This window comes from Octodon degus, unplaced genomic scaffold, assembly GCF_000260255.1.
Source record: "Octodon degus isolate 3935 unplaced genomic scaffold, OctDeg1.0 scaffold00156, whole genome shotgun sequence".
Lineage (NCBI taxonomy): Eukaryota > Metazoa > Chordata > Mammalia > Rodentia > Octodontidae > Octodon > Octodon degus.
The window spans coordinates 4549321-4563447 of NW_004524732.1; the positions used below are offsets into that span (position 1 = coordinate 4549321).

The window sequence follows — 14127 nt, forward strand, 5'->3', positions numbered from 1 at the left end:
TTAGAAGTCAGGTCAGGAGAATTAAACACCTGAACCTTAATGCCTGAGTGCTGTCCCACTGTTGGGCAGTAAGGAACAGCTCAGGGTCCTTTGGCCAATCAGGAAAGTTGAGGGGTGCCGTGATGCTTCCTATAAGCTAGAGGCCTCCTTCTGGTGCTCGAGCTTTCCTTCTGCTCAGCTGTCACATATACGATGGTGTCACGGAAGATTGCGTTGCCTAGTGTCATGGTAGCTGTCGGTATTTGTGATGTTCTTTATTGTGCCATGGTGACTTGATCAACTAAGGATGCATTTTTTGTAATGTATCACCCTCCTTAAGAAACATGGCTATATTTTAAGGAGATTGAGGGCTGCAGAGATGTAAACTAAAAAGTTGTGTGGTATCAGTTTATATTCATCGAGAGCAGGGACAGGGACTTGGGATTTGGAGGTTTTTTTGTTTTTATTTTGTTTTTTTTAGACGGGGTCTCACTAGGTAGTTAATGCTGGCCTTGAACTTCCTGTATAGCCCAGGCTGGCCTTAAACTCACTGTGGTCCTCCTGCCTCAGCCTCCCAAGAGTGCTAGGATTACAGGTGTGTGCCAGCCACCACACCCAGCAAAACTTTGTTTTTAAATCCCTGAAGTTCAGAGCAGGAAATATTTATTAAACACAACTAGTCATATATTTCTATCTATCAGACTATCACAACTACTCTCCTTTCAGCAGTTGGTATGTGGAAAAGTTTGAATAATTGGCCACTTTAAATTATAATTCCTGGAGCCAGAGAAATAGCTCCATGACAGAAGTGTCTGTCTGGCAAGTACAAGGTCCTGAGCTTGATCTCTGGTACAAATAAATGAGTAAATAATTCCTTCTCAGTTCTGAAAACCAGAGTTGCATTTCTACCCATTAGACTGTTGAGAATTCTGTTCAGCCAGGCAACACCATGATTTTAGTTGTTTCCAGTCCATTTGACAGAATATGTCTTTCCAAAAGAGAGCAGGTTAGTTAGTACTCGGGCCCACCTCCGGTCAGCACGTGTCAGATGTCCTCTTCTCTTCCTCTAGCTTTGATGCACCACAGTAATCATGTGGACAGTAGCCGCTGCTACCAGTGTGTCAAGTTCCTCGTAACACTTGCTCAAAAGTAAGTATTAACTTAAAGCATAGGAGGGAAGTCTGCTTAAACTGAAGTCAGATAGGACCTAAAAACAAAATGCTTGCCCTGCCCTCCACCTTCACAGGGCTGTATCTGTGTCTCCTTGGAAGGCGCAGAAGCCTGTTCAGTTGCTTTTCGAAAAGAAGGTAAAGGAGCATAGGAAGAGTTGCAGACTGTGGGCCTAGTAACAGAAGAGAGGCTTGAGGACCTCAGAGCCAAGAGTTCATGAACCTCTCAGGGGCTTCATTAGTGTCATCTACCTCCAACTCTTTGGGGCTCTAGGTCCCCAATTACCAAGCAGCCTCTCAAGAGACACTGTCGTGTCATTCGTAGCTGTTGAGCAGCATGGGCCCAGGTACTTTGGGGTTTTGCCTATGATGTGTTGTGGGTTGATTCTTTTCACATAATACTTATTTGGGGTTCTGTATTCCTCACTTATCTGTGTGTTTAATTCTTTCTCCATATTTGAAATTTTTTATGCTGTTTCTAGAAATAGCAGAAAAAAAATTTATGCTATTTATGCTATCTTCTGATTTTTTGCTAACTTTAGTTAATCTTGAATTAATCTTCATTGTATCCTCTAGCAGGTGTTGAATCCATTTTTAGTGTTCACGTTCTGAGTATTTATCATGAACATCAGTCCTGTCGTCTAGCTCTGACACTGTATATGCTCATTAGTCACTTCTGCCACCCATACTTTTTTTTTTCATGTTTTTATTACAGTGTCTACAGGGCCTCACCACACAGATCAGACTCATGATTCTCCTGATTTCAGCCTCCCAAGTGCTGGGATTACAGGCACACGCCACCACGCCCAGTCTCAGTCCCTGTCTCAGTGCACCCCAGGGGTGGGGCTGGCACCACTGGCCAGGGATTGAACCCCAGGTCCCTGTGTCTGCCTAAGTAGGCTTTAATCCGCTGAGCTATCTGGCTGGTCCTTGCTGCCCATACTTTCAGTAGTTTTTTTTAATCTACTGGATGTTTGTTATCTTCCAGTGGCCTTGAATTCTTTGCTAAAATGGCCTCTAATGTTTTGCATCATTTTGTTTAGTTCATCTGGTTTTTTATTGCTGTCTTTTGTCAACTTATCTGCTAACTCCATTATCTGTTCAGTTGTATTTTCTTCGAGCTTGCTCAACACTTTACTGATTTGTTTTTAATCTCCTCTTTTATCATTTTAAGTAATTTGGCTGTTTGGCTTTTGATTTCCTCCCTGTCTGTGCCCAGGGGTAGGCTTGGAAGAGAGGATTTTTTTTTTTTTTTTTTTTTTTTTAGGCATTTTGTGGCTTCTCTTCTCATGTTTCTTTTTAAGTGTATTGGCATGTTTTAGGTCTACTTATTGATCACGTTCATCATAGGGAATTTGTGCCTATGCTTGCTGTGTCACAATCCTTTTCCTCCCCCACTCCCTCAGCCCCCTTCCCCTCCCTATTTACAGAAGTCTTGTTTTCATTTATCCTTCTTTTCTCATTGTTTTTCTTTTCCCTTCCTTTTCACCTCCCTCCTCCCTAGACTCCCTCCCCACTTGGACATTTTCTTTCTATTTCACAACATCTGTTACACATTTTGGTCCATGTTTAAATTTTCAGTTTCTCACACCAGAGAACCACATTTCTATTGTTGTTTGTGGTTGTTTTTGTTTTATACCAAGGTTTGGGGTCACTATAGTGGAAAGACACTGTTGCTAGTGTGGGGATCTCTTTAGCTCATGCTTTACAGGGCTGTACTCCAGGTATGACTAACTATACACCTTTGCCTTTGTCCCAAGATCCTGGTAATTTAGAAGGGGGGAGGATACAGTGTAATTGACTAAGCACCCATTTGTCCAAGAATGGATCAAAGTATTGTTAGTGACACAAAGGCAATTGGATATTGGTAGTTAAAACCAGTTAATTGGGGCCAGGGAGATGGCTCAGTAGAATAAGCACTTGCCTGGCAAGCACAAGGGCCTGAGTTCAATCCCCGGTTCTGCTTTAAAAAAAAAAAAAACAGTTAATAGCAACGATGGTCACATTGCCAGTAGTGCTAAAATCAAGAATAATAGCATCAGAGACAGACTGGATATTGTATACCCTAAGAGCCAATAATATAGAACACTTAACCACAGAAAAGAGATCTGTAATTTTAATATAAACACTAAGACCAAATATTGACATATAAATATATAGTAAATGCAACAACTATACCTGCACCAACAATAGAAAATAATTCAAAAGAAGTAATAGTGTAGAGTTAACTACATATACACTAATAAATCTGAATGGTTATTCTAATAAGATGGGAGATAGGGAACAGGAAAACTTAGAAAAATTAATCAGTGGAAGATGAGGAGAGAAAGGTGAGATTAAGAAGTAAAAAACTAATAGAATTAGGTAAAAGAAAAGAAAAAACAAGAAGGAATAAGAATGAGGCGGGGGGCTGGAGACATGGCTCAGTGGTCTAAAGCACCTACTTAGAACAAGCTTAGCAAAAGCATCAGGGACCACGGTTCAATCCCCCAGCACCACATGCCAGCCAGACCTGCCCCCTGGTGGGCTGAGCTGGTCTCTCTCTCTCTCTCTCTCTCTCTCTCTCAAATAAATAAATAAAATAAAATTGAAAAAAAAAAAAAAGAATGAGGCGGGGTTGTTTTGTTTTGTTTGTTTGTTTGTTTGTTTGTTTGGGGGGCCGCTCAGGATACCTTCAGGGCAGATCTGGTTTGGCTTGAGGATGAGGGGATCGAACCACACAGTGCTTTGTTTCAGCAGGCACTTAAACACCTGAGCTAATGGGCAGGCCCCAAAAAAATAAGAATGAAATAGTAAAAACTAAGCCCTATATAACCAGCAAAAAACAAAGAAAAGAAAAAAAAAACTCTGTAATTTTTTTTTTTAATGTATTTAGTACAGGGTTGGGCCAGCCAGATAGCTCAGCGGATTAAAGTGCCAACTTAGGTAGTTGCAGGGACCAAGGATTCTGGGCCTGCCATTCTGGCCCTGCCCTGGGGCGTGCTGGCAGCGACTCAGACTGGTCATGGTGGCACATGCCTGTTATCCCAGTACTTGGGAGGCTGAAAACAGGGGGATCACTGAGTCTGAGCTGTGTAGTGAAACTTTGTAGACCCTGTACTAAATACATAAAAATAAAACTTAAAAAAAAAAATGTAGTGAGACCATGTAGGCCCTATACTAAATACATTAAAAAAAAAAATTTAATACAGGGTCTCACTACAAGATTGGACTCATAGTGATCCTCCTGTTTTCAGCCTCCCAAACACTATAGGCACATGACCCCATACCCAGTCTCAGTCACCCTCTCAGCGCACCCTGGGGTCTGGGGCAGTATGGCACACAGGGGATCAAACTCTGGTCCCTGCATCTGCCTACGCATGCGCTTTAATTTGCTGAACTATTTGGCCAGCCCTACCCCTATATTTTTGAATGATTGGTTTCTTCACAGGCTCTGGAGTTTTGGAATCTAGCAAATTCATGGTTTTTCTTCACCTAATTTTATGGCCTCTGGCTTTCGGAGCTATTCCCCTTATAGTTTCTCCATAGGCCCCTCTGTCTGGTCACTGCAGACCATGGCAACTGCCCAAGCCAAGGTGTGCCCTTGATGACATTAGTAGATGGACAAAGCAATCAGGCTTCTGATCTGTGCTGGATGTAGGCAGTAGGGAGAGAATTCAAGCAGATTGCTGTTCTTGTGCCAGCACTTTTAGATCCAGCCACTTCTGAAAGCCACATGTGCCAGGCCTGTCATCTCATCATGGAGGATAGGGCCCCGTGTCTTTCCTGGTCTAAGCTTAAACTTCTTAGGTAATCTATATCTAGCCTGTACCCTTTCCACTACTGTCTCTCTTGACCGTCTTTCATAGAATCCCTGTGGGAAGGTAAAACTGGGAACCCTGAAGTGAAGAAGATGTGTATGTGTTCTGTGGCCCAGTCTAAAGTAATCAACCCCTTCCCAAAAGTGGTGCCTGATTAAACATTCTCTGGCAGTATGGCAGGCAGCGCTGTAGGCTTCTCCAGCTGGAGCCTGCCGCCCAAGAGTTGCTTTGGAGTAAAACCACATGCAGTTGGTGCCGTTCACAGTAGCCATGGGCTTTTTGTGGAGGTAGTGCTGTGAGCCTGGCCTGCTGCTCCCTGGAACTCCTGACCCTGGTGGGCTGCCTCACTAGGAGCTGGGGTGAACTTTCAGACTGCTGTGTTCTTTCTGCCCATTACACTTCATGTTTTTTAGCTTCTGCGTAGTTTCCAGTTTTTCTGTCAGTCCCTCCCAATTCCCCCAAATCTACTTTATCTTTTTTTCACCAAATTGTTACTTACCAGGTCCTGGAGAGACAGTGCTTTGCTTCTGATCGCTACTCCACCTTGCTGTCTCTTCCCAGGGTTCAGTAATGAGACTTGATGGTGGCAGCATGTCAGAAACTGATGTTTCTAAGTAGTGCTGGGCCCTTGGTGTGTCGCGTGGCAGCAGGCGCTCAGCCAGCCGTCAGCGTCTGCGCTTTGCGTCCTCACGCTTGGTGTTCAGGTGCTCATCAGTGGCCCCGTGCCCTTTGATGCTGTCTCCAGATCAGAAGGACAGCTCACAGTAAGCAGAGAGAAACAGAGAAGGGGCTCCCAGGGCTGTGCTTCAAATTGCTTTTCCCATAATGTCATTCTTTCTTCCTCAGATCACAAAAATCAGACTAAGAGGAGTGGGTGGGTTTGCTTGCTTGTACACTTGTTTTATAGGGCTGAGGCTTGAGCCCCAGGTCTTCTGTGTCCTTGGGAAGCTTTCTGACCACTGAGCTAGATCCACAGCATCGAAGGTTAATCATTAAATGAACGTTTGTTGTGGGCTTTGACTTTGTGGTTTTTGTGATGTTTGGTTTTTTGAGACAGGGTCTCACTCTGGTTCAGGCTGGCCTCAAACTCTCGGTGGTCCTTCTGCCTCAGCCTCCCAAGTGCTGGGATTACAGCGGTGTGCCACCATGCCCGATTGGGTTTTGGTTCTGTTACCAAACTTTGAACTATAGTAGAACTGAGTGAGGGAAAGATAGATAGGGACTTTGCACTACTCTTGGACCTTCTTATGCTTTTTAAGTTTAAACACGAATATGTTGTTATCCAAATTTAAAAGAAGTTTAATATGAAAACAACTAAATTTTGTTTTGTTTTTTAAGATTGATTGATTGATTGATTGATTGATTGATTTAGTACAGTGACTACAGGGTCTCACTACACAGATTAGACTCATAGTGATCCTTCTGTTTTCAGCGTCTCAAGTGCTGGGATTACAGGCGCATGCCACCATGCCCAGTCTCAGTCCTGTCTCAGTGTTCCTGGGGGCAGGGCTGTAGATCCTGGCTGTGCTTGCCTAAGCAGGTACTTTAGTCCACTGAGCTATCTGGCCAGCCCTGAGACACCTAAATTTTGTTTTTGTTTTTTTTTTTGGGGGGGGGGTTGGTGGAACCAGGGATTGAACTCAGACCCTTGCGCTTGCTAGGGAAGCACTTATTCCACTGAGCCATCTCCCCAGCCCCAAGACACCTAAATTTTGAAACAGAATTGCTGTAACAAAAAGCTACTGAAAAATTAATATTTGCACCAGAAATATTTAGCTGATAGCTATCTCCTCAATCTCTAGGTGTCCTGCTGCTAAAGAATACTTCAAAGAGAACTCCCATCACTGGAGTTGGGCTGTGCAGTGGCTACAAAAAAAGGTAATTGAATTCTGATCTGTGATAGCTCTAAGGGTCAATAACAGAACATTCCCTAACCTGTAGACTGACCACAAAGTGTGTTCATTCTTTAGCTGTTTCTTTAGTACAGTCAGTGCCAACTTGTGTGCCTTAAATTTATACCTTAATGTAGGAGCTCCAGTATTCACACATGTTCCAAGATTCCTAGTCGGTGCCTGAAATCATAGATAGTACTGAGCCCTACACGCACTGCTTTTTATGAGATGTATAAAGCTGTTATGAAGTTAATCTGTGTATTAGGAATGGTTAGATTAACTAATAATAAAATGGAAATGGAGGGAAGAAAACAGCAAGATAGATAATTACCGGCATATACTATAATAAAAGTTAAATAAACATGGTTTTATCTTAGTTCCTTTGTGGTTGTAAGGCCAAAATACCTGATGTCCACAACTGAATGGAGGAGAGGATTATTTTTACTCAGCTTCAGTCCCTGGTCAGCAGGCTCCAAGGCAGAGGGGCATGGTGGAGGGGGTCAGTTCATGATACAGCAGGGAGGAAGCAGTGGTCTTCCTTCTTCCTGCCCTTTTTATTCCCTCTGGGCTACAACTCTGTTGGTTGGCACCACCCACACCAGAGCTGTGCTCACCTAATCAGTGAACTAATCCATTGTCAGACATTTGTGACCCTCTCCCAAAACCTCACCTGGGAATGTCTGAGGCTTTGGGAAGACATCTAGACACAAGCCATAACAGGCTCTTACAGTCTCTTACTGTTCTTTACTTGCCCATCTTATGATTCTGTAAAATGATGCAGTGGCTGGACAAGGTGAAAGACACGGGCACTGTGGAGTAGCGGTGGCGCTCTTGCCTTCTGACAGCCAGAAGGGGGGATTGCCACACCATGGCCCTGCTGGGCAGGAAGGACATATAGTGTGGATGTGTTGTTGGACAGTTTACATCTAAGGAGGGACAGAGAGGGACAGTGTAAAATGTTAAGGTACTCAAGACTGACACAAAGCTTAAAACGGAATTTGTAGAATATTACATTTCATATACAGTGGTAGTTTGGTTCACAAACTTAATTCATTCCATGATTCTGGGAAAGATGACCACAGTTGTTTTTATCACCCAGTGCATAATTGATTAATGGAAGCAGCTTTTGCTGCACACTTGTATTTGTGTACCAAATCGTTTGCAGACAGAAGCATTCATGAACAGAGGTGTTATTGTATTTGGATTGTGGTTTGTCACAGGTAACTGGAACTCAGGGAAGTAGGACTAAAGATGAGGGGACTGGCAGATGTGTCTGAACATTACAGGTGAAGAGATTGGGTTCATGTGTAAGAAGCAGTGTCCCCAAGGCTTTGAGAGAAGAAGGGAGGCCGCCTCAGTCTCCTGGACTGTGGAAGGCCTGGGAGACAAAGATCCTGTGCTTTTAGACGGCAGCGTTGATGAGCTCACGTGTCACCTCTTAACGGTAGGCTTCATGTTTCATCTCAGATGTCAGAACATTACTGGACACCACAGAGCAATGTCTCGAATGAAACTTCAACTGGAAAAACCTTTCAGCGAACCATCTCAGCTCAGGTGAGGGCTGTCTTTGTTCCCACATACTTTGAAACCCCTCATGCAGGGTTATCAGAAACTGCTGCCCAGGGGGTGGGAGGTGGGGTGGAAGTGAGAACAGGCAGAGGCAGTGGTCAGTCAGGTTTCTGCAAAAAGACTACAGGTTGCTGGACACTCGGACAAACGCGGCAGATCATTGGCCTGGAAGACCAGCTGGGCTGGGCTGCAGCAGGGGGGGCAGGTTGGTGCTATGCAGCCAGGGATGAGGAACCTCTCTAGGCCCCTATTGCCACCACAGGTCAACAAAGGCAGTATCTGATGTGGGGAGAGCCCATAACTTTTTTGCTGTGCTCTAACATCCTGCAGGATACGTTAGCATATGCCACAGCTCTGCTGAATGAGAAGGAGCAGTCAGGCAGCAGTAACGGGTCGGAGAGCAGTCCTGCCAACGAGAACGGAGAAAGGCACTTGCAGCAGGTACAGACAGGCCTGTCTGGCCAAGGCGAGCCCACCACTGAGTTTCCCTGCAGAGCCGCTGCAGCCAGCAGGGTGCTGCATGGGTGTCTCATGCTGGCAGACAAAGAACGCAGCAGGGCAACCAGGGCATGGCCTGGGCATCTGGCCGCCACTGCAGGGGCCAGCCCCCAGGTGCTGTTCACGTGGCCCTTCCTGCTTCTCTTTCGCCAGCCTTCCTGTACACACCCGCAAGAGAAAAGTCGGTGCCACAGTGGTGGGCCTGCTTACCAGGGGACTCGAACATGCTAGCCCATTTCCTTAAGAATACTTCCATTGCTCATCACTAGAGAATAGAAGTACTCCTCAAACACTTACAACATGCAGAATGCAAACTGAGCATGCCTGTAGTTACGTTCATTCCGTCCCGCCACGGGTCTGTGCCTTCCTCACAGCAGTCTCCCATGGGCCCGTCCCACCAGGCTGCTTTCAGTGCGTGTTGTTGGGCCTGTGTCTGTCGTTCCTTAGTGCTCCTTGCATGGGCTTATAAGCAGCCATTATGTAGATTTCTCACAAGGACCTCACCCGACCCAGTCACTCAGCAGGTTACCACTTCACCTCCTTTTTTTGCAGAGAAGACAAGCTGTTAAACAGGAGCTTCCAGGCCACTGGTTTCCAGACCTGTTGCCACAGCACCTACTGTCCCACATCCTCCTCACCACCTCGTCTTGACAGAACTTTACTTCTGTGTCCTTTGTGCGTCTTGAGCTCTCCCTCTGCCCTCCTTCCTGGCAGTGCTTCAGCACAGTTCTCTTCCGTCCCCTTAAACGTTTCTTCTCCCCACTCCTAACTGAACTACCTCCACATCCTCCTCTCTCCCTCATTCTTCAGCCCTGTCCAGCCTGACTCGGACTGCAAGTGGTTTGTACTGATGCTGCCCGCCACTCCTCCCTTCTTCTGATGCTCACTTCCTGTCCTTTCCCGACACCTTGCCCTCCTCCAGGTCCCCAGTAGATGTCCCACAGGTCTCTGCTCTATCCTTGTGCTCTTGCTCTCTTCTGCTCCTGCCCCGTACCTTCATCCACACCTAGCACTCTCGCTCCTGACAGCTGTGCCTACCATGTCTGGAAGATGCCACCACAGCCAAGCCCTCCTCGCCACCCTCAGCACCCATGTGCCAGCATGAGCCAGGGTGCTCAGGGGTCATCCTGGCTGGCCCCCATGCGCACCAAGGTCCGCAGACCCACGGTATTCACTCATCTCTCCTGGCTCCTAAGCATCTAAATCTTCAGGGCTTTGGGAGAACTGCCTGCCTCTACTTGTGTTATTGTCTGGCCCACTTGCCAAAGCCTGTTGTAGCTTTTCTGCTAAGTAGAGGCCAGAACATGTCACATAGTCCCATGTGATTTGTCTCCTGTATATCTAGCCCCAGCCATTGCTGCTTTGGATTTGAATCAGCACTTTGGTTTGCCAGATACACCGTGTTCCTCTGCCTTAGGCCCTTCTGTTGCTTCATCCTGCTCCCACTGGTGTCACTGCCACAAAAGTGGTCCCCATCTCCTTGCTTTCCACCCCCACTCAGCCCACTCCCAGGGCTCATGCAAGATCTTCAGAAATTTGGAGCACATAAAACAGGCCAATGCCATTGACGACAAAGACAGCATGCAGACCTGAAAATGACTTAGTGCTCATGGGCAGGCAGAGTGCCCAGCACAGAGCAGATGGTAGTGGCAGCTGGTCACCCCCAGCTTTGTCCCACTGCTCTTCAGTGTTCCGAGAAGAGTCTGCTTGTGGGCATGAGAACAGGCAGCCCTAGGTGAGGGGCACTGGGTTGCCTCAGTGACTAAGTGACTTAGACATCAAAGTGTTTCTCAGAATCACAAATTGTCAAAAGGAAGCTGTAACACCTAGTGCTGCATTTTGGTGTCAGTAAACAGCCAAGTTGCTACATGAAGGGGTCCCCCCACCGCAGGATTGTTTTTTTTTATTTTTTGGTGGAACAGGGATTGAACTCAGACTCTTGAGCTTGCCAGAGAAGCACTTATTCTACTGAGTCATAAATAGGAAGTCAGTACAGAAAATTTTACCTGAGTTTAATGGTACAGATTTCTGCCTGTTCTTTTCCACAGGGTTCAGAATCTCCCATGATGATTGGCGACCTAAGAAGTGACCTTGATGATGTCGATCCTTAGAGAAATGTGTCCAGCACCTAAGTAACAAAACCGGATGCCGGCACCTTCTGGAAACAGAATCTCATCTTTGAAACCCTTGTTGGAACCTGGGGGCAGGCCAGGAGGCTACGGACTCCAGGGGCCATGTCCTTGAGGAGGCTTCCCTGGCTACGAGAAGGCCAGGAGGCAGCAGCGTGTGGCCAGCTGTCCTGAGGCGTGGTCCCCATGCAGACGAATGGACACTTCTGTGGTGATTTAGGAAGTAAAGCTGGCAGCAGACTTTTGTTACATGAGCAGAAGAGTGGGGAAAGCTGTTTTCTCCACAATACAACAACAACAAAAAAAAATTCCCTTTGCTTTTTATATTTTAAGAAAAAGGAATAGCAAGCTGCCTTTAGGTTTGTGGGGGCAAATTTTTAATCTTACAGTAACATCAAATAGGAATATCCAATTTAAATGATGTAAAGATTACGTGGTAAAATTCCTTTTCATTGTAAAATAGTAGTTAAAGAATTCAGTTTACACAGACCTTTGTATTTAATATGTCTCCCTTCTTGTATAGACTTCCTGATGGGTCTGATTGAGAGCCCTGGGCATAAGCCTAAATCTTGATGAAATGTTACCAGGATCAAAAATTGGGAAATGATTAAGCTCTTTAAGGTATTTTCTGATACACGTAAGATTGAAAAGAGCAGTAAAAAAAATCTGTGTTCTTCAGAAGTACAGGATACATTCTTTGACATCAGTCATTAAAGAAGTTATGAGTGGTTCCCAAAACAAATTTTAAGACAAAATAAAAAGCACTTTAAGATACAATTTTATTGAGTTTGACTTCATAAAAGTATCTTTTTAATGCTTGGAGACATATTGAATAAACTGTAGTCTTTTAAGTCATGTGATCTGCAATCGTTTGCTTTTACTGGAAAGGTAACTTCTGAAGCCCTTGGTAGTGGTCAGACATGAAGTTAAGTGTCTGAATTAGGGGGCCGCTGCTTTAGAAGTTCTGCGGTACTCTCAGTACATGGAGATGTAAGGCTTGGCTTCTCTTAAACATGACTCATCGTCCTAAAAAGCAGGGGGGCAGCTTCCCCAGAAGCCACTGGAGAGGCGCACTCATCCGAAAGCTGCACTCCCTGTGCCGTCGCTCCCTTCTGGGGCGGGGTGAGGACCACAGTGACACTCTTGTATTTGGCACATTCTGTCTTTGGACCTGGTCATGCCTTGTTCTGTTTGGCCTCTAGTTACAAGTTCTGCCTTACCTTCAGCTCGCTGTGTGCAGAACTAGGGTAGGTGCCAGGTTGCCACTGTTAAACGTGCAAGTCAAAGAGGCGCAGCCACCCCCAAAGTGCCTTTTTGATTGTGTTCGCATTTGTGGGGACGTGTGATGGGCAAACAGCATTGCCGCTGTGCTCCCTCAGCCCTTCCCTTGCTGTTCAGCTGTGGCCAGACATTGTCCGTCCTCCAAAACAGCATAGGCTGCTGACAGCTTTAGTCAGAAACTTGTGAAGATGGGAAGGGCCAGAGAAACAGATGTAGGCAGGCAGCGCCTCTGAGATGGTTCTGGTGTTCTTGCAGTTCTGAGTGTGATGTGATTTGGAATATCCCATATCCTGCTGTATCCCCCTCCAGCCCTCACCTGTCCATACCCATCTTCACGTAAAGATTGTGTAGGACTATGAAATGCTAGCGAGGATACCTGTTGGAATATCCTCGCTGGCAGCTGCACTCTCAGGAGCCCCAAATCAGGAGTGAAATCGCCACTTCTCGTCCCCTTATTTCCTATGGAAACACCTCCTGCCCCCGCCCTGCCATCCTCATGCAAAGCCGCATCAGGGTCGCCTCACTCCAGCTTTGGTTCCTGTCCTTAGGTTGTTGCAGTGAGCATCGATTCCACTATGCCAGTAACCACTTGATTTCCAACAGCTGCAGTCAACAGACCTGCTGAGGACTTTTTTTTAATGTAGTACCACAAAGTGACAATTGTGACAGGCTTGCCTTGGAAAAGTTATCATTTTTACTGCCAATTTTTTGGATGAAGATGTTTTTATAACCTTTCACAACAGTCTGCAAATTGAGCAGGAATTGCACAAAGGACTCAGCGCTCCGTGTTGTTGGAGCCGTGTGATGAAGGCCATTCTGGGCATCCCAGGGCAGCTCACCACGACACTCTGGTGGACTCGGGCAGCAGCCACTGGCAGCTAGCACGAGTCCTGGGACCTAGAGCACCAGGTCCTCTCGCTGGCCTGGCCTGGCCTGGCCTGGCCTACCCTCCCTGCACACGTCAAGGCGTGTGCAGTCCCTTTTGAGCTTGAAACAAGCAGACTGGAATTGTCCTCTGCTACCTCTTTGTGTACAAAATCTTGTTTATAAAATTTCAAAAGAAAGTAGATAAACTAGGAAAGACTCTTTAATTCTAAATTTGGTTCATGCGTGGCAGAGTTCTTAGCTTCTGAAAGTACAAAATAAATTTTTCAAAAATGTAGCCTTAAGAGTCTCACCAGTGTTTTTCTCCAGATGTCAAGAATCAAGCCACAGTGGGCACAGTGCGCCTGGGGCCTGGCTAGGGCTGGTTCTGTGGCTGCCAGACTGCAGGTCTCCGGGACCTTCGCTGGTCACAGTTCTGGACTCCTGGGCAGAGTGTGGACGAAGGTGCTGACTCACATCCCGCCTGCAGCCCTCTCCTGTATTACTGCAGGCTCGCCTGAGGTGGGCGTCCTGCCAAGTCCTGCCTCCCCTGGGTCTGGGCCTGTGCTCTGTTCGTGTGGGTCCCTACCCCTGTAGGCCAGGTCCTCCTCACCATTGGCAGCTGGTGACCACCTGCCAACCATCCACAAGAGCCAAGTTGTCCCTCCGGTGGCACAGCAGGTGTGGGGCCCAAGGGCCACCAGCCTGACATGGAATTGTAGGGAAACAAGGATTGAGAGATCCCCTATACATGGTGTGGCCTGTGGAGAGACAGACCCTGCCTAAGACATAGGCACCAGCCCAGCAGGGAACCAGGACTTCCCACTCCATGTAGGATAGGAGCAGACTTGGCTGAAATCTGACCTGATTCCTGTCCACACATGGCAGTTGTAGACAAGTCCTGGCACGCTGACAGACAGCCCACAGACCCACTCTGCAGGCCTGG

The 14127-nt window shown here is 46.5% G+C and overlaps 1 protein-coding gene across 1 annotated transcript in view; it reads left to right on the forward strand.

Annotated features, from left to right (window-relative positions):
- The window catches only part of Usp24 (ubiquitin specific peptidase 24), a 131974-nt gene extending 118495 nt beyond the window's left edge, over positions 1 to 13479 (forward strand). The window contains exons 65-69 of the mRNA XM_023702674.1: positions 1050 to 1128; positions 6751 to 6826; positions 8308 to 8394; positions 8740 to 8850; positions 10956 to 13479. Of these exons, the coding sequence (XP_023558442.1) occupies positions 1050 to 1128; positions 6751 to 6826; positions 8308 to 8394; positions 8740 to 8850; positions 10956 to 11018 (416 nt within the window). The 3' untranslated portion in view covers positions 11019 to 13479. The remainder of the gene's footprint in view (positions 1 to 1049; positions 1129 to 6750; positions 6827 to 8307; positions 8395 to 8739; positions 8851 to 10955) is intronic.
- Positions 13480 to 14127: the final 648 nt, after the last annotated feature.